Genomic DNA, 26,916 nt, shown 5'->3' with positions numbered 1-26,916 from the left:
GCAATGGGATTAATAATATCTATTTTTGCTTACTTCAATGGTTTTAGTATGGATCGCATAAGAATACAGGCATAAATATTTTAGAATGCTTTGCAAATTAAATGCCACCCGCCAGCCCTTCTTAGGAAGATTGGAGACATCTTTAGACTTTCATTAGTTTCTATCCAACTCTCTTCCCCATCTATTTGCATTTTCTGTCTGCCGTGTCAGAGTGGCTAGCACAGGATCCAAAAACTCGGCCTACCTAGTATTTGCAATTTCCACAGAGCAAATTAAAGGAGCCAGAGCTTTAAATGATCAAAGGAATCAGAGAGAGCAAGGTGCATTGATTTCTACCTTTTTAGGAAACCCCAAACCACCAGATTCTCTGTGTTCTAACACATACCAGGAATTTGCTAGTGCATTTTTCCAGTGGGGTAGGACACACTATATGTAGATTTAGGAATACTAAGCAGGGGTACTTGGATAGCTCAGTCGGTTAAGTGTCTGCCTCTTGATTTTGGCTCAGGTCATGATCTCAGGTTTGTGACATCGAGCCCTGCATTGAGCTCTGCACTGGGCTTGGAGCCTGTTTGGGATTCTCTCTCTCCCTATGTCCTCCCTCCCCCATTCACACAGGTACGCATGTGCACGTGAACTCTCTCTCTTTCTCTCTCTCTAAAAAAAATAATAGAATAATAAAAATGCCAAGCATAGTCAATTTTTATATACAGAAGGCTATTGTTTGGATTTAATGAGAAAATACATGCAATGACAAAACATTCCCAGAGCTATGTTAATGTATGTAGTTTTCTTTGTACTAACAACCAATATTCATGTGTTCTTGTAGTTCACTGTTAAGCCGTAGGTAAGCAAAACAGTGTTTCAAGTTCTCCATTTCTTTTTTGAGATCTAACTTACTTGTAAAATGGAAATACCAATCTCTTCTTCCTTTATTTTAGAGAGTTTTGGAGGATAGAAGTAGAGTAATAATAGCTCTGAATGTGCTTTGAAAATAAAAGGAGCTTACAGAAATGAAGCGTTTACAATGATATTTACGGGCATGCATTCCTCTAACCTGGTACAGCAAGGACATATAACTGGGAAGGGCACATCTCTGTCAAAAACTATACATTAGACTCTAAGGCCAAAAGGAAATTCTTTTAAGTTATTCAAGGCTTTAGATTGTATATTCTCTTGCTGGGCTTTCTCAGTGGGCTTACCAAGTGCTGACGCTCTTGAGCAGAAGGGTTTGTCTCAAATCTTTGGAGACTGGGCACAGAAAAAATTCAGAAATATAAACACTAAAGCTGAAAAACAGGTTTGGATCCTAGGTCTCTCCCCAGCCAGTTGGATACTTTTTGAGACCTAAGGTGTACGCACTAAAATAGATCAAAAGGGCGTGTCAATGTCTTCCTTAAAGGCAATTTCTAAAACTTAATGGAAAACTAGGAAAGCATCAACAAGGGTCAGAACTCACAGGTTTGCAGGCAAAGGAGCAAGGTCCACAGGTAGTGCTGAGCCATCTTCCAGCATGTAATCTTATGTGGACAGAAAAGTACTCCTCCAGCAATGTTAAGTTCCCTTGCTCAGTTTATAGCCACAACTAAGAAAGGAAGTGTGAGCTAGCGGATTGGGGAACCATTGGTCCATGTATTACGATGATAATTTTTTTCCCATTTAATAACACAAAATGCCTAGCATTAATTAACTATTTATTCAACAAATATATATTGAGTGCTTACTCTATTCCAGGCAGTCTTCTGGGCACTGACAGTATAAGGAGCAAAAAGCTTGTGTTCTTTTTGGGGAAATCAACAATTAAACACCCAATTCCCACAGAGTATGATAAGTGTTGCGATAGAGAAAATCAGGGGGAACTAAGAGAGCAGCAGGGGCCTCTAGCCCAGGCAGGGTAAGTGCAGGGAAGGCTTTCTAGGGGAACTGATAGTCCAGCTGAGGTAGATCTGAAAAGCAAGTTAGCATTGTTAGGTGAAGGAGAGTAGAGGAAGAGGGAAGAGGAAGAATGTGTTGACACAATACGAGCCTAAAAATGGTAGCAGCTCACATTATGTAATTATAGTTATATGTAATCACATATAATAGAATTATATATAATTCTACTATATATAACTGTTTTATATATAATTATATTGATTATATAAATTATAACATTATGTATACAATGCATATACAATGTAATATAATGAATATAATTATATTATGATTGAGCTAGACGTAACACAGGACTGTTCTCTAGCAGAGGTCTCCCACTCCCTGTTAGAAGAATAACAGGGAACTTATAGGTGGGGGGGGGGGTGTCAGGGGATGGTGACAGGAATAAATATTGAGGCCCAGCAGTTTATATCTGAACCCAGCTGTTCTGGAAACTTCTAGGGAAGCTGAGGACATGGCCCCTGAGACCTATATAAAGCTTTTCCCACTGACGGGAGTCCTTGGCCACTTCCTGGGGCTTCAGGGTCATTCATTGAACTGTGCTCCTCATCATTTTTCATATATACTTGCCCAAAATTGAGTAGTTGAATTCCTTTATCTACTCAGCATGTACTGAACTAGGCAGCTGTCTGGCACCAAAAAAACACTGACAATAAAAATGAAATTTCCCAAATTATTTTATTTCATGAGATTGAACCATATTTCTCTCATATTTCTCACAGGATGTCTTCCTGAAATATGTAATTGCTACAGGTGCAAAAACACATATCAGTTATGTATTCATGGCACAGAGAAGGAAGAAAGAAGAGAGTATGAAGTTGTCAAGAGCTGCTGAAAATCCAACTTTGTATTCTCTTTCTTCGTACTTCATTCTCTGTAAGATCCTCAATTTTCCCTTGCAGTGTACAGTCCTTTCTTGGTCTCATGTCTATGTCTTTAAAAACCTAGATTGGTATCTTACCCAGGGACTTATCTCCTATTGGGTTTAGGCCAGTGTCTTATCTCTGTCTTTCAGCCTTAGATAGCCTGACAACTAGTATATTATTGTCAAGAAGATACTACCTTTGAGACTTCTTATCTTGATATGAAAGATACAAAAGTCCTTCCATTCCATAACAACAACAACAAAATAAAAAAATCAAGATTTTCTATGGGACGTGCAAGGTATGTGAAAAAACCTTGATGGACTGAATTCCAGTGGAAAAAAAATGTGCCCTTTATAGTTGAGCAGAGAGCCAAACAGCTCAAGACTTGGGACAGGATCTGGTCTGGGGTACAGACCAGCAGAAGAGAGAGTCTGCCAAAAACAGAGACTTTGAGAAGAAGGACAAATGAGATGAAACTTATGTGATAGTGTGGGCTGGCAAGATGGGCTGGAATTTGGAAGCCCTGGGTACAAAACCAAGTTGTCTTGCCCAACAATTCCCATCCCCTCCAAAATTTTGCTGAGAAAGTGGCACTGAGGAGGGACTAGAAATCAGAGGAAAATTGTATAGTGCCACATATTTCATAATAGTTGGATTCCAGAGTTTTAATATAAAAGTAAACCAAAAAAATACTGAAACTACAGCCCAACTCTGTCCCACCTCAAATATTAACAAGATCTAAAAGGCACAGGTCGTGAAGGAAATGGGAGGTTAGGTTAATTACAAATGAATTCTCTCTATAGCTGTGGCTCTACTCCAGCTTAATTTTTTTAAATGTTTATTTACTTTTGAGAGAGAGAGAAAGAGAGAGACAGAGCACAAGTAGGGAGCTGGCAGAGACAGAGATAGACACAGAATCCAAAGCAGGCTCCAGGCTCTGAGATGTCAGCACAGAGCCCAATATGGGGCTCAAACCCACGAACCATGAGATCATGACCTGAGCTGAAGTCACATTCTTTACCGATTGAGCCACCCAGGCACCCCTATTCCAGCTTAATTTGATTCTCAGTGAAATATTAATGATCAGCTTCTCCCTCAAACTATCATGCAGAGGGAAAGGGCTACATTCCCAGGAAAATAAATAAAGCAAAGCAGAATAAACTAAAACACACTATACGTGAATATATATTACCTTTTGTCTTAGAGCCCATTTTGTCTGGGGTGCCTGGGTGGTTCAGTTGCTTGAGCGTCTGATCATTGATGGGCTCAGGTCATGATCTCGCGGTCTGTGAGTTTGAGTGTTGGACTGCTGTCAGCGCTGAGCCCGCTTTGGATCCTTTGTCCCTCTCTCTGCACCTCCCCCACTTGTGCTCTCTCTCTCTCAAAAATAAATAAACCTTAAAAAAAATAAAATCTATTTTGTCTGATATAGGTATAACTACTTCAGCTTTCTTTTGGTTTCCATCTGTATGGAATATCTTTCTCCACCCTTTCACCTTCAGTCTGTGTATGTCCTTAACATCTTCAGTTCTATACATCAGATTACATAATGATAAAGGGGGTAATTCAACAAGAGGATGTAACATTTATAAAAATGTATGCATCCAACATAGGAGCATCTAAATATATAAAGCAAATATGAAAAAACCTAAAAGGAAAAATTGACAGCAAAACAAGAATAGTAGGGGACTTATTACGCATTTACATCAATGCATAGATCACCCAGACAGAAAATGATAGGTGGGGTGCCTGGGTGGCTCAGCTGGTTAAGTGTCCGACTTCGGCTCAGGTAATGATCTCACAGTTCCTGGGTTCGAGCCCCATGTGGGGCTCTGTGCTGACAGCTCAGAGCCTGGAACTTGCTTCGGATTCTGTGTCTCCCTCTCTCTTGGCCCCTCCCTCATTTACATTGTTTTTTTCTCTCTCTCAAAAATAAATAAACATTAAAAATTTTTTAAAAAAGAAAATGATAGGTAAATGTCAGCCTTAAATTGCCCATTACTCCAAATAGACTTAGCAGATATATAGAACATTCCATCCAAAAGGAGCAGAATATGCATTCTACTCCAGTGCACACGGAGCATGTTCCAGAATAGGTCAAATGTTAGGCCACAAAACAGCTCTTAATAAATTAAAAGAGAATTGAATTCTTACCAAGCACCTTTTCTGACCACAGTGGTATGAAACTAGAAATTATGCGAAGGCACCCCTATTCCAGCTTAATTTGATTCTCAGTGAAATATTAATGATCAGCTTCTCCCTCAACTATCATGCAGAGGGAAAGGGCAAGAAACAGCTAGAAAATTCTCACATATATGGAATTAAACAACATGTTACTGAACAACTAATAGGTCAAAGAAGAAATCAAAAGGGGAATTTTTAAAATAACTTGAGGTGAATTAAAATGGAAATATACCAAAACTTGTGGGATGTAGCAAAGGCAGTTCTAAGTGGGAAGCTCTTAGCAATAAATGCCTGTTTCAAATAAGCAAGAAAAGTCCCAAATAAATAATTTTCCAACTCAAGGAACTAGAAAAAGAAGACTGAGTGATGCCCAAAGTTACTGGAAGGAAGGAAATAATACAGGTTAGAAGAAAAATAAATGAAATAAGGATGAAAAAGACAATAGACAAGATAAATGAAATCAAGAGCTGGTTCTTTGAAAAGATAAACAAAATTGAAAAGCCAGCTTTTAGCTATTCTCACCAATAAAAGAAGAGAGAGGGCTCAAGTGAGGAAAATCACAAATTAACCTATACATATACGGTCAGTTAATTTATAACAAAGGAGTCAAGAACATACAATAGGAAAAGACTGTCTCTTCAATGAATGGTGCTGGGAAAACTGGATATTCACATGCAAAAAGTGAATCTGGACCCCTATCTTACAACATAGATAAACATGAACTCAAAATAGGTTAAAGACTTGAATGGAAGACCTGAAACCACAAAACTCCCAGAAGAAAACGTAGTCGGTAAGCTTCCTGACATAGGTCTTGGTGACGAGTTTTTTTGAATCTGGCACCAAAATCAAAGGCAACAAAGCAAAAACAAACAAATGGGACTACATTTAACTAAAAAGCTTCTGCACAGCAAAGGAAACCATTAGCAAAATGCAAAGGCAACCTGCTGAATTGGAGAAAATATTTGCAAAGTATATATCGGATAAGGTGCTAATTTCCAAATATATAAAGAATTCATACAACTCCATAGCAAAAAAAAAAAAAAAAAATCCAATTAAAAATGGGCAGAAGATCTGAATAGACATTTTTCTTTTTTTTATCAAACAATTTTAATCAAGTTAATAGTAAGCAGTAAAAGTGCAATTATACGAAGAGCCCCATATTATACATGTTTAAATATTTTCCATTGTCTTTACTTGTAAGGTGTTGAAGGTGGGACCCACTCTTGAATCTTCTTTCTAGTGGTAGAATAAGGTACGTATTGTTCTGGAGTGCCACTCACATTGAACTTATGGTTTGTCCAAATGAATTTACGAGCAGTAGGTGGTTTTGTTGTTGGAGGATCATCAGTCATAGAGCGAAGCCAACGATGCCATTCAGGAGGGACCATGCTTCCATCCACATCCCAAAATGTGTTCTTGCCATTCATTTCAGTAGTATATATAACCCATCGGTGACGACCAAAAAACTGCTTGTTGTCCTCATAGTATTGGTTTCCATATTTGTCTTCTCCCACTAATGTACAAACTCTCACATCATTTGCCCTGAACAAAACTCGTAGATAGCCGCGGAGACCGCCGTGGCCTCTGAGACCGCCGTGGCCGCTGACTTGCTGCAGCCTGCGTTTTAGAACCTGCAAGAACTCCATTTTGTCCCATAGGCCTGAATAGACATTTTTCTAAAGAAGACATGCAGATGGCCAACAGGTACATGAAAAAAAATGCTCAACATCATTAGACATCAGGGAAATCAAATTAAAACCACAATAAGGTACTTCTACACATCCTTTAAAATGGGTAAAATGAGGGGTGCCTGGGTGGCTCAGTCCATTAAGCGTCCGATTTTGGCTCAGGTTATGATCATGAGGTTTGTGAATTTGAGCCCCGCATTGGGCTCTGTGCTGACAGCTCAAAGCCTGGAGTCCGCTTTGGATTCTGTGTCTTCCCCTCTCTCTGCCCCTCCCATGCTCATGCTCTGTCTGTCTCTGTCTCTCAATAACAAATAAACATTAAAATTTAAATGGGTCAAATGAAAAAAATTCACTGTGCTGGTTAATTTTATGTGTCAACTTGACCAGGCCACAGGATACCCAGAGACCTGGTAAACCATGATTTGTTGAGTGTGTTGGGAGGGTGTTCCTGGAAGAGGCTAGCATATGAATCGGTGCACAGAGTAAAGCAGAGCCGTCAGCCTCCTCCCCTTCCCCTGGGGATGGCACATCAGTGCTCCTGGACTCTGGAAGTTACAGCCACAGCTTTCCTGCCTCTCCAGCTTGCAGACATCAGACTGTAGTCCTGTCCAGTCTCCATCATCACATGAGCCAATTTATGATAAACCTCATTCTGGCTGTGCAAGTATATGTCCAACTGATTCTGTTTCTCTGGAGAAGCCTGACCGGCCATACCAAACGTTGGCAGAGATGTGGAGACACTGGAACTCTTGAATGCTGCTGGCATTTATGTACTGAAATGGTGGCTGTGGACAAATGTTCATGACCCGCTACAATCCATATGTTGAAACCTAACCGCCAATGTGATGGTATCAGGTAGGGGGGAGGGGCTTTGGAAAGTGATTTACTCATGAGAATGGAGTCCTCCTGAGGGGACTGTGCCATTATAAAAATGGCTCTGGAGAGCGTCCTCCCCCTTCCACCATGTGAGGACACAGTACAAACATCCATCTATGAGCCAGGAATCGGGTCCTCGCCACACCAAATCTGCTGCCACTGTGATCTTCTACTATCTAACCACCAGATCCGTGAGAGATAAATTTCTGTTGTTTATAAGCCACCTGGTTTACAGTATTTTGTCATAGATGCCCGAATGGACTAAGATGATATTACAAACAACTCAGAAAACAGTGGCAGGGCACCTGGGTGGCTCAGTCGGTTAGGCGTCTGACTTTAGCTCAGGTCATGATCTTGCAGTTCACGAGTTTAAGCCCCATGGCGGGTTCTGTGCTGACAGCTCAGAGCCTGGAGCCTGCTTTGGATTCTGTGTCTCCCTCTCTTCCTGCCCCTTCCCCACTTGTGCTCTGTCTCTGTCTCTCTCTCTCTCAGGGAAACAAAAGCACATTGTAATGTGTGGTCTGAGCTTGGGGATGCATGATGATAAAAGGTATACACAATCTGCTTAAAAGTGATCATAAAACTTCTAGGCACCTAACAACATAGCACTTACATTCATGAAACAAAACCTGCTTGAAGTACAATTAGAATTTGTCAGATGGACGGCCATGTTTCTTTTTGTTCAAATTAACTTGGCCACCTAACGTGTTCATGGTGATGCCTCTGTGCCAGCTCACTGCACTGTTTCCTTCTAATTTCTTCCTGGTGAAGCTACTAGCATTACATCCACAAACAGGTCAGCCAGAAGTCACTGTTTCTACTGCAAAGTTTTTTCTCTCACCAATATGTCATATTGCCTTAATAGACTGGCCTACATTCTGAAACTAATCGGTTCTATTAGGGACCACACATTACATTTTAAGAAATGTATACAAATCTATATTTTTCTATCAATAATAAGAATTAATTAGTATCGATATCCCTACTGTCTAACAAAATGAAATATTAGCATTTATTTCTCTCAGTAAACTGGAATGATCTCCACATTGTGAGCTCTACTGGTCAATTCTTTGCTCTCCTATTTCTGGAATAATCATATAATTTATCATTGACACCAAGGGATGATTTAAAAGGGCACTTAACTAATTAATTCTATGTGATTTTTTGAAATATTAATATGTTGGATGACAAATTGATATTTATTATGATGATGAACTGGAAAAATAGTTCTATAAAAATATTTTCAGAAAAGTTTTGGCAACAAATAGACATAAATTTATGTCTAAAAATTAGACATAATATTAATGAACATTAAGACAATGGTGTTATGAGGCATCTCGGTGACTCAGTTGGTTAAGTGTCTGACTCTGTTTTAAAAAAATTGTTTTAGGTTTTTTTAAGTTTATTTATTCTGAGAGAAAGAAAGCATGACTGGGATAGGGGCAGAGAGAGAATCCCAAGCAGGCTGTCACCATTAGCGCAGAGCCTGACACAGACCTTGAACTCACGAACCGTGAGACCATGACCTGAGCTGAGATCAAGAGCCAGAAAACATCTGACTCTTGATTTTGGCTCAGTTCATGATCCCACGATATAAGACTGAGTCCCATGACCTGTTTGGGATTCTCTCTGTGTTCTCGCTCTCTTCTGCTCTTCCTCAACTGTCTTGTGCACATGCGCTCTCTCTCTCTCAATATAAATAAATAAACATTAAAAAAAACAACTGTGTTATATCACATATGTGATTGACCAAGAAAATCGACTAATATCAAGTGCTATTGAGGAAAGGGGAAGGAAGGAACTCTAATGTACTGTCAGCAGGAGTATAAATTTTGCAGTTGGATATTGGCATAAGTTATGCTTCCCCTCTCCCCCACCATCTAATTCTCAACTCCAAAGTGTGACTGTAGTAAAGGTAACTCTGCTATCTTGGTTCTATTTTTTTTTTAATTTTTGTATTTATTTTTGAGAGCAAAAGAGACAGTCTGCAAGCCAGAGAGGGACAGAGAGAGAGAGAGAGAGAGAGAGGGACACACAGAATCCAAAGCAGGCTCTGAGTCCCACGCGGGGCTCAAACTCTGAATGGCAAGATCATGACCTGAGCCGAAATCCGACACTTAACTGACTGAGCCACCCGGGTGCTCCTTTTTTTTTTTTTTTTTTTTTTTTTTTAATTATGAACTGCAGTGTTTCATCTTTGGCTGGAAATGTTCTTTTTCATTGTTACTTCAAACTTTTTATCTAAAATAAGCCTACTCTCCTCAGTCTTCCCTCTGAGTTTGGTGCACCTCCTATGTGCTTACTGAGCATTCTTTTCTTCCTGTCACTAAGGTGACTAACACATTCTGGTTTGCCCAGTCATTGCTCGTTGTAATTACTAATAGAATCTCCTTTACAGTCACATGGATCCCAGTAGATCATGTGCTCATCTACCTATCATGATGCTGCAATTGTCTGTGTTCTTTGTATCTCCCACTAGATGACAAGCTCTAACACTTAGCAGGAACTTAATAACATGGTTGAATGAGTGAAACGTTGAATAAAATTAGGAGTCTTCTGTGACAGAAACTCATTACAGTGAACCTTGACTACAGCTGGCCATCAATTCACAATGGGCTTCCTTATCTCTAAGGGAAGGGGTCATCTCTCCTTCCAGCCCATAAATGTTGGGAACTGATGAGGATCCAGTCACAGCTTCAATGAGTCTGTGACTAAGTCCTCATCCTTTAGACCAGAAGTGGTGTTGGGGATGCTAGTGTGAGGTGGACTGTATTGCTACATCTCCCCCTTGTGGCTGTTGTGTGGAACTCATCACAGAATCCTTTCTGGTTCTAAGTTGGTGGTCCTGTAGATCTGAACCCAGATTTCATTTGAGTTTGAGGTGGGGTTTGAGTATTAGTATATCTATTTAAAGCTACCCAGGCAACTCTAATATTTATGTCACCTTGGGAATACTAGCAGGTGCGGGCCCACACAGCTCTCGTCTCTGTAGGAAGGTGTCTCCTGACCTTGGGCTAAAACCCTTGCCCATGCCCTACAAAAGAGACAGCTTCATACCTCATCAGACCAAATGAGACACCCTCAGTGTTTTGTAGCTTTAGAGACACAAGTCTGTGGAACGTGTCACGTGTCACGCCATACTGCTGTGTGATGAAGCCTCCAGGCAACACAAGACAAAAGTGCAAGTTCCTTGATGGATTGTCTGAATTTTATTCATATCCAGGAGGTAGAAACAAAAACACATGAAGACACATAACTTACTGTAATCAGTGGTTCCTCAGTCCCCATATGCACCCTTTACCAGTGCATTGGCTTGCATGGCCAAAGTGAGTGTCCTGAACAGGCCTGGGGCCACACCTAGCTGTCCTGCAGAGCACTACTAGTCCCTTAAACCCGAGAATGGTCTGTTCCTCTTGAGTTCTCCAGAATTCAGATATGCTCAGTCAAAAGAAGATATGAGAGAAGAAACATGGGGAAACTGGACTCTAAAGTATCAGTTTCATTTTTTAGGCCCGAAGAAAAGGAACGCTCCAGCCCATCCACGGTGCTTTCGGGGACAGGTGTGAGCTGAGGGTTATCTGCTTTCCCACTTGAACCCGGAGCCTGATGGTGCAGAACAGGACATCAACAGTCATGTGAAGGACTGCCTGAGGGTCCACACAATACAGCCATCCTCCTCAGTGAGCTCTTGAGCCTAGGTCCGGGAATTTTGAGGGGATAACTTCTTCTTCCCCACTTTGTTTCCTTCTTTCCACCGGGTGAAGTTCAGCCATAGGAAAAACCCAAGTGTTGGGAACTGATCTACTAGAACAATGTGAGTTGTAGTAAAGGCCTGAGTGTTTATAACCTCAGAGTTTATGAATCCTTGATAGTAGCTTCATCGGTTTTTGAGAATAGACAGTTAACGAGCTTAAGTTTAGATAAAGGTGGTGTAGTGAACTTTTTTTTTTTTTTTGCCTTCCCAGCATTAATTCTCACTGCTTATGTTTGAAGAATTCCTAACTCCTAAGAGCCAGAGCCCACCAACCACTATGAAAGTGGAACATGCCAGATTTTCAATTTCCAGCCTCCCTTGGAGGTAGGTGTGTGGACTGGCCACTCAGTCCCAAAATCTGAATTACAAACAAGAAAGGAAAAGGTAAGGAAGAGGTCAGTTTGGTGCAGACAGGGCACTGGCAATATTGGGTTGCTGAGTCCAACTGAGGCAGGGGAGGGAGTGGAGGAGTCAGGGTCTAGTTCTGGCAGGACCAGAGCACTGCACCTGGAACTCGGCATCCTTGAGCTGAAAAGTCAGTGGCCCTCATTATACGGTTGTGAGACTGCTGGTGATTTCCTAACCAACGTTCACTAAGGTCATACAAGAACCTATGAAAAAGAAGAGCTTAAACGGAAGAGGGCCTGTCCGAGAGCAGAGAAGAGGAAGAAAATAGGACTTCACTGAAAGAGGCGCTTTCTGACTGTGGCCTGAAACATGAAGTCACGAAGCATGGAATTATTTGTGGTTGTTGGGTTACAATATGTTCATTTTCTACTGAGCATGAGGAGGGGGGCGCAGGTGCCTGGTAAAGACCCTGACCAGATGAGGCCGTGGATGTAAAATGGGTTCAGAACATGGCGAGAGGGTCTCAGCAGTTGTTCAACATCCTTGTTCAATGAAGTCAACAGACAACTAGGGATTTAAAAATCATTTGGAGAAGTGAAAGATCAGCCTGGGATCACTTCTGATAATTCCGACTTCGATATAATGGTGTCACCACAAACACTTGTCACATTTCTTTAAACCTAATGCCATCTGCATTGAATACTTTTAAGAATTCTTAAATACTTAAATACCACATATATAAGTACATATATGTTCTATAATATTATACTTAAATAGCCTATGCCTTTTTAAGACTCTTAGGTGATTTTCCTTCCATTATTCAAGGCTCAGAGACTTCACAGTCTTGCTGTGTTTATTGACCCTTCAGCTTCTGGGTTCTGCAGATAAAATACTGACTCTATTAGCTTCTTTCAAAGAATAATCGCAGAGTGTTCTACATATAATAAGGAGTTCACCCTTCACTGCCCATCCAGAGAGAGAAAGTGAGGCACAGAGCCCTGATCAGGGCTGTGTGGAGAGTGGGGTCGGCTCCCAGGACCAAGCACAGGCACATGATCTGTCCCAGGTGTCGTGGCTGGTGGGCAGCTGTCTGAGAGGCACTGGGTACCCCTGTTTCCCACCTTTGGCTCTTAACTGTCCAGTCCCGGCAAGGAGCAAGACTCCTAGAGGTCTGAGCTCACAGGACCCGCATAACTCATTCTGTCTGTGATATACCACAGAGCTGGAAAGCTATACCATTAGTTCTCTGTTCTGGGGCTGGGCCTTGAGGAGGAGGCTGAGCACTTGGAAAGCCTCAGCCCCTTGTCCATCCCACAGGTGGCCGTGGAAGAAGCATCACCAGGGAGTTGATCTGAGAAGAATACAGATGTGCAGAGTGTCACAAGGAGCTTGGGACCCGGGGCCAAGTGCAGTGTTTATCCTGGCCCTTCGATGTTCCTTCAGAAAGTCCCTTCACTGAGTCTGTGGGGTCAGCTCTCTGGAAGTGTCACGCTGGCATAGACTGTGATGGAGTTTGGTTCCTGAGGGCAAAACATAAGTCTGTGAGTTCAGGCACCAGCTTCACAGGCTGCAAATGGGAACCACGCTGCTTAGTAAAAGGAAAGGGTCTCAGGTATCAGGTGGCATGGGGACTTGCTGGGGGTGGCCCTCAGGTCCCCCACTGCCAGCCTACCCCCCCCTCACCCCAGGGCTCCAGCTCCCTTCCAGGTGTGCACACACAATCAGCAGTCACCATTGGGGAGACCAGGAGATATGTCCCTCTTTGCTTTCTGCCCTGCCCTTGCCTTATAAGGAAAGTCATTTGCTCTGCTCTAGGTTGGTCATGGGACACAGTTTGGGGAAGCCAAGAAATTCTAATTTACTGAGGTTTAGAAAGGGTTAATGAGACCCAAAGGGAGAAGGAAAGATTGCAGCCCAGAAGGAGGGAGAAGAGATAAGACGTCTTGGGGCAAAGACGTCTTCAAGGGTCAGAGAAAGAAAGACAGGAATGGAGGAATTCAGGGGGTTTTGTTGTAAAATGTGAAGTATAACAGACTGTTTCAATGAAGAAACCTTGTTTAAAAATCTGCATCCCTTCTTAAAGCTTTTTAAAGTCAGATTCTTGAGTTCACTTCCCCATTGGATAGAACAGTCCTAAGAATAGAGCCCCGCTGCAGATGGGGCGTCTTCCCAGGCATTTCCGGATGAGACAGAGGGGCAAATGGAAGCATTTCTGTGGCCTTTTGATCCTCAATTGTCTCAGAAAATGCCTTACTTAATATATAGCCCTGGAGCCAAGATTTCAGCCCGGAATTTCTGTCCATTTAGGAAAAAGAATAATGTCAAGCCAGACTAATCCATGCTCATTTTGCAGTGGGGGGAGATGGTAAGGCTCACTCTGAGCCACATACCATATTGTCCTCTGGACTCACAACAGGCAGAGCACCACTCTGAGACCTTCTCATTAACTGGGACTAGATGGAGCCTCGAAACGGTCCTTTTTACAAAGCTCCCCTGTGATTCTGTTATGCAGCTGGACTCTGGAGCTCCTGGACACAGTTGCAAATCCCAAATGTCCAAGTGCTGTGGGACCACCTGGGGAGGTTGTTTTTTAATGTATAGATGCCTGGTTACTTACCGTGGACATTCTGATTGACCTAGTAGAAAGCTCCAGGAATCTTAATTTTTAGCAAATGCATATATGCTGATTCTGATGGGGTTCTTGGACAACCCTCAGGGAAACACTAGTGAACAGAGAGCTGTGTCCTCATGTGAGCAGCCAGGAGGGTTCTCCTGAAAGCCCCACAGCCACGGAGGCTCTTTGTGACCCATGTGCCACGGGCTGCTTTCTCTGCTTCAGGAGACCGCCTCTTCCCTCCCTGCAATGAGGAGGCTCAGACAGATTCCTCACCTGGACAGGCTCTGGGACAGGTTCTGTAGCAGCGACATAAATGGTGGTGCAGGGGTCCTGAGCTGGCAGGGGATCAGGTTTCTTCTGAATGGACTACGAGAGAAGCAAAGAAAGCAGAAGTCAGCTGAGCAGTGGTTTCTACCAGATTCACCCCATGGAGAAACCCAAGATCTAGAAGCCTTGAGCTAGAAAGCCCCTCAGAGGCAATTGGTCCAATCTCCTTCCCTGGTGGAAAGGTTCCTCCAAATTCCTTGGAATTCAATTCCCAGGGCTTTGTTTGGACTCCCCAAGTGACACTGCAACGTTCACAGCCTGGTGAGGCAGCCTGCCTCCCCATGAGCCCTTCCCAGATGTTTTAAAAGTCTTCCTTGTGGTGAACCGACATCGCTGTGGCTCTAACCAGGGCAGCTGAAGGGAACAGGATCTTCATAATAAATGTCTCACTCTGTCACCTACAGCACGCAGAGCTCATCCCTTCTCACACTGCTGTTCTTGCCATTCCTCACTCCGACATGGTTTCCTGAGACTCCTCTTTTCTGCCCAAGTACTGAACTTAATAATAAGCACACATATCCAGAGGTGCCAGTTTACAAAGTTCTGCAGATCCCACATTGGTCTCATATCCACTCTGTTAAATCTCGTAGTGACATGTCACTAATGGAGAAGCTAAGGCTCAGAAAGATTTAATACTTTTCCATGTGCTTGTGCAAGAAGTATCAAAGCCAGGAGTCCCACTGACTTAGAGGCACGAGGGAAAACTTAAGAAGTTTGGGGAAGGACAGGGCCGCCTGGATAGCTCAGTTGGTTGAGTGTCCCACATCAGCTCAGGTCATGATGTCATGGTTTGTATGTTCGAGCCCTGCGTCAGGCTTGCTACTGTCAGTGCGGAGCCCACTTCAGATATTCTTCTTCTTCTTTAAAAAAATTTTTTTAAGTGTTTATTCAGTTTTGAGAGAGAGAGAGAGAGAGAGACGGCAGGGATGGGCAGAGAGAGAGGGAAACACAGAATCTGAAGCAGGCTTCAGGCTCTGAGCTGCCAGTGCAGAACCTGATGTGGGGCTTGAACTCACGAACCATGAGATTGTGACCTGAGCTGAAGTCAGAAGCTTAACCCACGGAGCCACTCAGGTGCCCCAGATCTTTTGTTCCCCTTTCTCTCTGTCCCTTCCCTGCTCACACTCTCACTCTCAAAAATAAATAAAACATTTTAAAATTAAAAAACAGTTTGGGAAAAGGAAACTATCTATAGTCTTACCACTTCGAAACAACATGGTTATTAGCACATTGCTAGATTTCCCTTCAGGATTTTAACCTGGATTTAGGGAATTATTTTAAACACAGTTTAATGACTTAGTGCATTTTGGCATTTTAGTGTCTTCAGGTAGGGCATGAGTCCAGGGAGCATGGCCTACAAGAAACCCCAGGGGTGTTGTGCTCACATAGTTTTTGTAAGCAGTGTCCCCCTGAGTTGTGCAAGGTAGCAGTCCTGGTAAGACCTAGAGAGTTCCCTAGCAGACAGTAGATTTGTGTTACATAATTTTCCCTGGTACCCTCGTCTTTATCATGGGAACATATCACCATGGCAAATAAGAACAAGGAAAATGCTAATATTTCATCATTGTCCACATAATTAGTCTTTATATATCACATAGGCTTTGCAAATATGAACAAAGAAAATTGTAAAAATGTAGAGAAGTGCAAATACATATTTATGTGTAAAACAGTAATAGTTATGTTTCCTATGTTTAAAACATACATGAAATTAAATAATGGCCAAGGGACGCCTGGGTGGCTCCGTTGGTCAAATATCTGACTCTTGTTTTTGGCTCGGGTCATGGTCTCACAGTTTTGTGGGTTCAAACCCTGCTTTGGGGTCGGTGTTTTGGATAGCTTGGAGCCTGAGTGGGATTCTCCCTCTCTCTCCCCCCTTCTCTCTGCCCCTCCCCCACTCATGCTGTCTCTGTCTCTCTCAAAATAAATAAACTTAAAAAAATTATAATGGCCAAAAAGGCACATAAATCAGAAGAGGAAGTTCAGATGAAGATGAAGTCTTGTCCAGGAAGAGAATAAATACTAGACTTTGGTGAGTCAAGGATGTATTTTATAATTTCTAGGGTAGCAGCTAAAAAACAGAAAAAAAATTGCTCAATTACTAAAAGGGAAGAGAATGGGATAATAAAAATATAATTTAAAAGAATCTTTCCTCAAAGGAACTCCTGGCTCAGATAGCTTCACTCATGAGTCCTGCCAAACATTGAAAGGGAAAAATAACATTGATTGTGCCCAAAAGAAATACACCATGTAGTGGATTGAACAGTGACCCCCAACCCCCCACCAAAAAAGTAGGTTCATTCAGAATCTCTAAATGTCACCTTATTTGGAATAAGGTCCTTGCAGATGTAATTAAGGTAAGGATTTCAAACTCAGGTCAAGCTGGATTAAGGTAGTCCTAAAACCAGTGAGGAACATCCTTTGAAGAGACAGGAAAGGAAAATACCCAGAGACACAAAGAGACGAAATATGTGAGGACATGGAGGGAAACTGGAGTTCTGTAGCTACAAGCCAACCAATGCCAAAGAGGACCCAGAGTCACCAGAAACCGGAAGAGGTAAAGCAACATTTTCAGAGGGAGATGGCCATGCTGGCACCTTCAACTTGGACTTCTGGCCTCCATGACTGTTAGAGAATAACTTTTTGTACTTTGAGCCTCTGAGTCTGTAGACATTTCTTACAGTGGCACTACAAAACTAACATGCAGCCCCCACTCATAATCTTGATATCAAAACCTCACCAGGCAATTACAAGAAAGGAAAATTCTACTCAGAAACCTAAATAGGACAACAACAAAAACACCCTCCTAAGAAAATACTAACTAAATAAAACCCAGAAATATTTTGAAAGGACCAGACTACATTGCTTCTATTCCAGGAATGCAAAAGTGGTATAGTATTTGCAGATCAGTGTGGCTTGGCAGATAAATAGAGCAACCCTACAACACAGCAATTCGACTACTAGGTATTTATCCAAAGGATAGAAATATGCTGATTTAAAGGGACACATGCCCCCAATGTTTATAGCAGTGTTATCAACGATAACCAAATTACAGAAAGAGCCCAAATGTCCGTCGACTGAAGAATGGATAAAGATGTGGCATATATAGATACAATGAAATACTATCTGGCAATCAAAAAGAATAAAATTTTGCCATTTTCAACAATGTGGATGAAACTAGAATGTATTATGCTAAGTGAAATAAGTCAGTCAGAGAAAGATACATATCATATGAGTTCACTCATATGTGGAATTTAAGAAACAAAACAGATGAACATGGGGAAGGGAAGAAAAAATAAGGTAAAAACACGGGGGGAGGCAAACCATAGAGACTCTTAAATACAAGGAACAAACTGAGGGTTGCTGGTGGGGTGTTGGCTGGGAGGATGAGTTAGATGGGTGATGGGCATTAAGGAAGGCACTTGTTGGGATGAGCACTGGGTGTTGTATGTAAGTGCTGAATCACTAAATTCTACTCCTGAAATTATTATTACATTACATGTTAACTAACTTGGATTTAAATAAAATTTTAAAAATAAAATAAATAATTAGGTGGTTAAAAATTTTTTAATCCATGAGATCATATCAATAGATGCAGAATATTGATAAAATTCAACATTGATTCTTTAGCAAACCAACAGTAGAAGAAAATATTCTCAATCAGATAGAACAGCAGTTATAAGAACCTTTAGCAAAAACCATATTTAATGGTCAGATATTGAAAATTTCCCTTTTGAGTTTGAGACCATCCAAGGATGTTTTTATTAACACTTCCATTCAACACCGGGCAAGGCATCTCAGCCAGTAAAACAAGAAGGAAGAGAAGTTATGTGATTTGAAAATGAAATAAACTGTATTTTTTTTTACAGATGATACTGTTGTGTACAGAGAAAGCCCAAGTCATCTAGAGATGAGTGATTATAATTTTAAGTAAATTTAGCAGTGCTGCAAATATAAAGTTAAAATACAAGAATTAATTGTATTTCTATGTACCAAAAAACACAGAAACTAAAGATTTTTAAAAAGATAACATTGATGATAGTATTTAAAATATCAAATGTTCAAATACCAAGTAATAAATTATGATGGACAAGTTCTCTTATAAAAAACTATACAACTTCATTTAGAGAAGTTAAAGATTGATATAATGGAAAGGATATATTATTTTGTGAATAGAAAGAATCAATACTATAAACATGTATAGTCTCCTCAAAGTGATCAGTGCAGTTCTGATGAAAATTCCAGCAGGATTTTTAGGTGGAACTTGACAAACTGAATTTAAAATATATATGAAAATACCAAGGACTAAAAATGGCCAAGAACCTCTTGAAGAAGAACAAGAACAAAGGAGAAGACATTTTACCAGATATCAAACTTAGAATGAATCTGTAATGACCAGTCTGCAGAGATAGTATGGTCCAGGCACAAGCAAAAATGAACAGGCCAATGGAGCAGATTAGAGAATAAAAAAAAAAAAAATTGATCCTCACATATGTGGAGCCTTGATTTGTGATGAAGGTGGAACTGAGAGGGGGGAGGGGAGAGGACACTCTTTTCAATACATGGTCAATAGGATATCCATTTAGAGAAAAACAAAACCTGTCCCATTTCACACCATACTCCAAAACTCATTTTCAGGTATATAACAGATATAATGTGAAAGATAAGCCATACAGTCTTTAAAATGACAGAACATCTTCATTACCCAGGAGTAGAGAAAGATTTCTCCAACAGGACACAAAGCTTTATCTAAGAAGGAAGAGACTACTGAATTGTTTTACACTAAAGTTAAGACTTATCATTGAGAAATTGCAGAGTCAAGCTACAGAATGGGTAAAGGTATCTGCTAACATGTAACTGCCAAAAAACTAAAAATACTTAAAGAACTTATACTAATCCATTCTAAAAAGCCTGAAGTTCAAAGGAAAATGGGTAAGAGATTTAACAGGCACTTTAAGAAAGAGGATAGTAATATGGCCAATAAACATAAGAAGTGTTGTTCAACTTCCGTAATAATTAGGGGAATTTAAAAGAAAGCTATAAAAAGGCACATCCAATGACCAAAATTTAAAAGGCCAGGGGCACCTGGGTGACTCAGCCAGTTAAGCGTCTGACTTCGGCTTAGGTCAAGATCTCACAGTTTGTGAGTTTGAGCCCCACATTGGGTTCTGTGTTGACAGCTCAGAGCCTGGATCCTGCTTCAGATTCTATGTCTCCCTCTCTCTCTACCATTCCCCTGCTCATGCTCTGTGTCTCCCTCTCTCTCAAAAAATGAATAAACATAAAAAAAATTTTAAGGCCAATAATACTCAGTTTTGATTAGAACGCATAGCTGGCCTAAAAGAAAATTGGTGTTCTTACTTTGAAAAACAGTTTGGCATTATGTAGCCAATTTGAGGATATGCATCCTCTATGATTCAGCGATTCTACTTCTAGGTACATACCAAACAAAAATATCCGTACGTATCTACCAAGAGACACACATACGAATGTTCATAGTTGGAATTTTCATAATAGTCTCAAACTGGAAATAACCCAAATGTCCATCAAGAGTCAACTAGATAAACTCTAGTATATTCATACACTGATATTCTATAAAGCAATGAAAATGAACATATTATATATCAAGCACAAAGACATATTAATCTCATGAAAGTAATATTGAGCCAAACAAAACCAAAACCAAAACCAAAAATAGACCCAAGAGGAAAAACACTGTAGGACTCGTTTTATAGTTAAAGGAAGAGAGAGAGAGCTAAAGTATATTTTTAGAAGTCAGGATAGTGATATATTTGGCAAGGAGAGAGAGAGACTAGAGACCAGGAGGTGGGCACTAGGAGGTCTTGTGGGGGTTGCTGGCAGTGTTCTGTTCCTTGATCTGGGTGGTAGTTATATGGTATTACATCACTCAATACCAAAGGATGTAATTTCTCCTCAAATGGATATGGAGATCCAATGCAATCTTAATAGGGTTTTTTTCCCCTTTTGTGATACCTGAGAAGCTGATTCTGAAATACATGTGTAAGTACAATGGGACAAGAATAATCAAAAAATTGTTGGAGGAAAGCAAGGTGGGAAGATTTACTTTACTAGATATCACAATGGGGTAATTCATTGAGCTCACAGTTACACTTTGTGCACTTCTGGTACAGTTGTCATTCTTGACAGTAAGAAGACAGATGCTAGCAGCATCAGAGGGGGTGGATGGGGAAGGCTAAAGTTGAATCTGGCTATCTAAGCGTGTAAATGCAAAGGCAGAGATTGCTCTCGGGACTCTCCTATATACATATTTTTTCAGTTTACTTATTTATTTAGAGAGAAAGAGAGAGCAAGCAGGGGAGGGGCAGAGAGAGGGAGAGAGAATCCTAAGCAATCTCTGTGCTGTCAGCGCAGAGCCCCATGTAGGGCTCAAACCCATAAACCATGAGATCATGACTTGTGCCAAAACCGAAACCAAAAGTCAGAAGTTTAACCGACTGAGCCACCGGTGCCCGGGGACTCTCCTACTTTTTTTTAATGTTTTATTTATTTCTAGGAGAGAGAGAGAGAGAGACAGTGTGAGCAGGGGAGGGTCAGAGAGGGAGTCACAGACTGAAACAGGCTCCAGGCTCTGAGCTGGCTGTCAGCACAGAGCCCGACGCGGGGCTCGAACCCNAGGCTCAAACTCATGAACTGTGAGATCATGACCTAAGCCGAAGTTGGACGCTTAACCGACTAAGCCACCCAGGCGCCCCAGGACTCTCCTATTTTTAATGTTTCAATGTTATTTATTTACTTCTGAGAGAGACAGAGAGAGACACAGAGAGAAAACAAGTCGGGGAGGGGCAGAGGGAGAGGGAGACACAGAGTCTGAAGCAGGCTCCAGGCTCTGAGCTGTCAGCATAGAGCCTAAGGCGGGGCTCGAACTCATGAACAATGAGATCATGACCTGAGCTGAAGTAGGACACTCAGCTGACTGAGCCATCCACGTGCCCCAGCTCTCCCATTTTTTAATGCAGCTTGGCTGTCATGGGTAGTGACAGCCTATGTATTAACCCTCCAGGCCACTAGGGGGCAGCAGAAAAGAGCTTTGTCCAAGAGTCCATCCTTGGTTATCAGAAATGCCTTGTCATCTGGTGCAATTTTTCAAGGTCCTAATCAAAGCTGTCTTCACCTTCATGTCCTTTACTCCAGAATTTGCTTGCTCTGAATGACCAGATTCTGCCCTGTACATCACCGAGAATTGCCTTCATATCTGAAAAACTAGAATATCTTCCTATCTAATCATATTCCATTAGCTGCCCTCTAACTTCTAACATATCTGCATCTTGACTTCATCATGACTAGGTTTACATCCCTCTCTCTGGCTCAGTCCAACAACCTTCTTCAAGTTTTGTCTTCTTTCATCTGCAGCCTACACATCACTCTCCATCTCTCCAGCCAGAATCCTCCTCCCCTGTCTCTATGGTGCTTTTCAAACTCCTACACTCGCATTAGACCAACACCTCATACCACAGCCTCTCTAAACCTGCCCTCTATCCTCAGGCCTGCACCCCTGTCCCTTGAGAAGGGAGATTTAGGTAACAGGGGCTCACAGACACCTGGAACACCACAGCTGGAGGAATTGTGTATCATGGGTTTCTTCCTTCCTCATTTTTCCCCTATGAAGACACAGATGACCAGATTACCCAGTGTTTTCATTATTTCAAATAATAAATAGTCCCATCTGACATTGAAGTTTAATGCCTTTTTGGAGAGCTCTCATTCTTGACTTCTGCTTCCCTAATTTCCTCTGCTCCAGAACCCATGGAGAACCATGAATGTCGATGTGCAAGATTCACCGGCTGGGAATCCCACTGAAACATGACAGGTCCTCCCCGGACAAAGAAAGTATAGAACTTACACCTGATTTCTGGACTTGGGCATAGATAGTAAGGCTTTTTGCTTCTGTTGTTGGCTGGTAATGATTTGCTTTACCTGGGAAAAAGAAATCACAGTGGTTATCTCTCTGGCCTGCCCAGAGAACTCTGTTCAGACCTATGTGGTCTTGATCCCCCACCACATACCCCCCTTTCCCCAGGAGTACCAAAGGAACAAACACCAAGTCCCAAACCTCCTGTACATGTGTCACATGACATGAGATAGTTACTTGATCTCTCTGTTTCTATTTCTCTGAACAGGACTGAAGTATTCTGTCCTGACAGGGCTGTTGTGATGATCACATGAGATGTTATCTGTAAAGTATTTAGAATAGTGTCTGGTACATAGAAAATTTCCAGTACGTGTTACATGGAATTGGAATGCCATTCAATTATTTTAATCTCTATTGTTTAATGTGCATATGTGGTCTACTTCCAGGATTCTAAGTGCTTCAAGGACAGGGCTTATGGCCCTTTCATACTCTCCCACTTGTAGCATGGCGTTTCGCTCGGCTTTCTCTGCCCTCTGCTTCTGGGGCACTTTGTGCGTACGTAGGAGAAGGGGGTACAAGATGGATGATTCCCAGGACTGATTGGAAAATAAAACAACAGTGTCATTCTAACACCCACCACCTGGAAACTTTGCTCAGAGCCTAGGGTCTCTGGAATTTACTTCAGTGCAGGACACTTTCATGTTTAACCAGTTTTTGAATTTCGTCTTTTTAAATTATAAAAATAATTCATTCTCATTACAAAAATTAAAATTGTATAAGGTCAAAAGTATGCCCCCCCCCAAGCAAGGCAATTTCATTCCCAGAAACAATCGCTTTTAAGCTTCCTTCCAGACCAGCCCTGTGTAATTACAGGAATGCTGTGATCTGAGGTGGTAGCCACAAGCCACTGGTGGCTACTGAGCATGTGAGCTAGCGCTAGTGCAACTGAGGAACTGAGTTTTAAATTTTATTTAATTCCAATTAACTTAAATTTAAACAGCCACATGTGGCTAGTGACTATCATATTAGTGCAGTTCTGGACACTTGCTATACAGATGTTTTGTAATGCAGTGGTGTTGCATTCTATACACCCTTCTCTGTAACTTGACCTTTTCACTTACCACGGACTGTGGACATATTCCATGCTAGTGCAGTAGACCAAGCTCATTCTTTCTAATAGTTCCTGGTATTCTTTATGCGCTTCATGCAGCCGTGAGAAAGATGAAGTGAAAGTGCCAGACTAAATCATGGAGGCTAATGTGGGGACTCCTGCAAACTCTAGGCAGAAGCAATGGCTGCTTGACCCAGAGGAAATCACAGAGTCTTTAGGGTGGACTTATTTTAGCAGCAATCAGTTTATCCTTTTAAAAACCTAGGAGCTGATCTCTGAGGGAGTAGCACCAAGGAGAGGCTTTTGTTTGGAAGGCCGAGTGTGTATGTACGCAGTGAAGGTGCTAGAATGTGCTACATGAGAATATGATCCTTGGAGTGGAAAGGGAAGCTCAGAGCTTTCAAAGAATGTCCGTGTATGATGCACTTGTGTGCGGGTGGGCATACAGTGCCTCCTGCTTCCAGCTTTACTTTTTCAGACAGGATTGATACTGGCTGCAGGGTGTGCATGTGCGCATGTGCATGTGTGTGTATGCACACGTGTAGAATGGAGGCAATTGACAGGGTAACGGGGGGGGGCGCAGGTTAGGTCTGTTAAGAGTGTTTGCAAAGTTAGTCGCGCCCCCCCACCCCCCGCACTGTCCTCAGTCTGTAGGGGAACAAACAATGGAGAACAGAAATCAGTCTTGAGGGACTTCGACTTTCAGGTCAGCTTCAGGCTGAAACTTATAATTGTGGGGACAGCCCTGAATGCTCAGTCAGATGAAAGAAGGAAGGCAGAATGATGCTTCCTAGAAAAATCCTGGATCAGGATCGTTCAGTCGTGTACTTTCCTTCCTAGCTCCAGAGCTGGTTTTCGGTCAACTCAACTCAACTCAGCTCAGTCAGTGAGGCCCTAGAAATGAAATGTTTGTAGTGGCCTTCGAATTAAGGTAGCTACATGCTAAGCCTCACTAACTGAGTGGCATTGGACAAAACTTGGCATCCAGTTGGGTCTCTTCTCTTACCATAATTGCTGGTCATAGGACTTGAGCATTGATGTTTTAATTTGGCCCATTAAGAGATCTGTCTATGTATGTATGTCTCTATCCATCTCTCATGCATCTGTCCACGACTTATCTGTCCATGAACACCCCTGTATTCAGTGTTTTGGGTGTGTGGACCCATGGATACCCACAACATGATACCTTACATAATTTCACCCCTGTTTTGCAGAGGAGACCTCATTTGTTCAGTTACACAGCCCATCAGTGGCAAAGTTTGCATGTGAATCTAAGTTTGTCCAATGCCAAACCCCGTGTTTTTAAGCAGTGTATTCTGGAGATGAAATTGCTAGGGAGACTGTTTGAAAACCTTCGGGGTCAGGCAGCATCTTAGAGGTGACAGCATTAGAAGGTGCCAACAGAATCTCTTGAGCAAAGTCTCGCAGAGGGTACAGCAATTAAGTATAGGTTTTCCCACAGGCGTTGAGGCAAGGTTTTCATGTTCTGGCCTTATGAGGAATACATGGAGGCTGGAGACGAAGATGGATACATGTGTTGGGGAAGGTTATAGGGACTTCTGGGGAGACAGAGGGGCATCAGTCCCTTCAGAGCACAGCCACATGATGGGCAAAATGTGGTTGAGGAAAAGAAGGTGGGTTAGGAAGCCAGCACCTCTTTGGAGAGGTTAACATGGCTGTGTTAATCTCAGGGTCCTCACTCCTGGTATCTCAGGTTTCCTTAGTATCTAAACCAAATGTGGGTGCCCTGCCCCATCCCCTTAGGCTCTCATCTTGGTTTCTGTCTGAATCACTCCACCCCACCCCCTCCCCAGCTAACTCTAAGATGGAGGAAATGAGACAAAAGTAGGTGGCTAGGCTGTGATCTTGACTTTCTTCATACAAGCAAACCCAGCTCAGAGTGCTGTGGTAAGGGCTTTTTCGAGAAGGTTACACGTGACTGATGTTCTGGTGGATAAGATCAGCCATCAACTTAGTGGCATAAAGATCAAGTCCTATCCTCACCATGGGAAGGCCAGCCTAGGGACCTGGACCTGTGAGACTGTGGTGTGGGCAGGCGAGGAAAGTGGGGTCAGGCATATTGTACTGTGATGGGGAATCAAGGAACAACTTGGAAGGGAAGCCAAGAGACACTACCTCTAGGTACTTAACCTGCAAGGAAATAATTGGGCCTTCACAGCTACCCTGGGTGACCTTCCATATTATTTAGTTTGCCTTTAAGCAACCTCACAAATGACAGAGTTTCCCAAGGTGAGTCAGAGTTTGTGCAAAAATCTTAGTAAAGAGCATTCCCTCTGCTGCCTTCCAATGATCCATGGGCCTTCCCATGTAGCCTGGTGGTTGGAAGTCAGTTCTGGTCTCTCATTAACAGGCTGGGTGAACTCACACTAGTCACATAACTTCTCTCTGCATCTGTTACCCCATTGCTAAGTCATGTAGAAACAACGAGCTTACTATTTGCAGAGGAATTTTGCAAGAATAAAAAGAAATTACAGAAAGGTTTCAACCCTTGGATGAAAACATCTTACTATAATGTCCTTTTATTAGTCAGTAATTCTAATGTTTCTTGAATGAGGTGCAGGAGCCCCCTGGATTCTGTATCTGGTGAACATTTTTAGGCCCTTTGTCTGGCCCCCTTCAGCACCCTGTATATACCTTACTCCAGTGCAAGGCATACAGAGTGAGAATGATCTGTGAAAGGCCTCCCACATTAGACACCTGTGGTTCATCCCTCTTTTCATTCCCATAGCCTAACACAGGGGATCAAGGCATGTCGAATTACAGGTATCCTGGGAGGCTCAGTCGGTTAAGTGTCCAACTCTTGATTTCAGCTCAGGTCATGATACCAGGGTCCTGGGATCAGGCCCCAAGTCAGGCTCTGTGCAGACAGCACTGAGCCTGCTTGGGTTCTCTCTCTCCCTCTCCCTCTCTCTGCCTCTGCCTCTGCCCCCTCCTTTCTGTCTATTTCTCTCTCTCTCTCTGTCTCTCTCTTTCAAATTAAATAAACATTTAAAAACAAACATGTTAAATTATACTGAACTGAGCAAGGTCCCAGGATATGTGTATTTAGTAATTGCAAAAGGTGCTTTGTGGAGAAAAGCCAGAGTGGTGCAAGCAGACCTTTGCTCGTGGGGAGCATTCCCTGCTTACCACAGAATCTGATATGAGTCTCTTCATTGTCAAGTACCTACCTCTTCTTCTAAACAGCAGCACTACCACCTCGAGAGTCAAGATGACACCAACGATGACTCCTAGGGACAGCCCAACATACAGTCCCCATGGTCTTAGTTCTGAAAGAAAAAGTCAAAGGGCAACCTCAATA

The 26,916-nt window shown here is 42.1% G+C and overlaps 3 protein-coding genes across 5 annotated transcripts in view; all 3 read right to left on the bottom strand.

Annotated features, from left to right (window-relative positions):
• The window catches only part of CD84 (CD84 molecule), a 28,019-nt gene extending 23,939 nt beyond the window's left edge, over positions 1-4,080 (bottom strand). For 2 of the 3 annotated variants that reach the window (XM_039246447.1, XM_039246448.1), the window contains exon 1: positions 3,994-4,080. In XM_039246447.1, coding sequence (XP_039102378.1) covers positions 3,994-4,012 — 19 coding nt within the window. In that variant the 5' untranslated portion in view covers positions 4,013-4,080. Of the gene's footprint in view, positions 1-1,459; positions 1,506-3,993 lie in introns of those variants that run through there. The other variant, XM_039246446.1, reaches the window with a different exon arrangement.
• Positions 4,081-6,081: 2,001 nt separating this feature from the next.
• LOC120241397 (NADH dehydrogenase [ubiquinone] 1 alpha subcomplex subunit 12-like) lies at positions 6,082-6,637 on the bottom strand. The gene has a single exon (XM_039246482.1). The coding sequence runs from the start codon at positions 6,629-6,631 to the stop codon at positions 6,176-6,178; it is 456 nt and encodes a 151-aa protein (XP_039102413.1). The 5' UTR covers positions 6,632-6,637; the 3' UTR covers positions 6,082-6,175.
• A 4,122-nt stretch (positions 6,638-10,759) lies between these two features.
• Positions 10,760-26,916, bottom strand: part of SLAMF1 (signaling lymphocytic activation molecule family member 1) — a 34,881-nt gene continuing 18,724 nt past the window's right edge. Inside the window, exons 4-7 of the mRNA XM_039246391.1 lie at positions 26,786-26,884; positions 22,475-22,548; positions 14,542-14,634; positions 10,760-13,171 (exon numbers count right to left, since the gene is read on the bottom strand). Of these exons, the coding sequence (XP_039102322.1) occupies positions 13,121-13,171; positions 14,542-14,634; positions 22,475-22,548; positions 26,786-26,884 (317 nt within the window). The 3' untranslated portion in view covers positions 10,760-13,120. The remainder of the gene's footprint in view (positions 13,172-14,541; positions 14,635-22,474; positions 22,549-26,785; positions 26,885-26,916) is intronic.

This window comes from Hyaena hyaena, unplaced genomic scaffold (genome assembly GCF_003009895.1).
Source record: "Hyaena hyaena isolate Hyena2069 unplaced genomic scaffold, ASM300989v1 scaffold_281, whole genome shotgun sequence".
NCBI classification, from domain to species: domain Eukaryota; kingdom Metazoa; phylum Chordata; class Mammalia; order Carnivora; family Hyaenidae; genus Hyaena; species Hyaena hyaena.
This window is presented reverse-complemented; position numbering and strand designations above follow the sequence as displayed.

What these genes read in the sequence shown, in the direction of transcription:
- LOC120241397 (XM_039246482.1), bottom strand. Translation starts at nt 6,631, where the DNA reads ATGGAGTTCTTGCAGGTTCTAAAACGCAGGCTGCAGCAAGTCAGCGGC.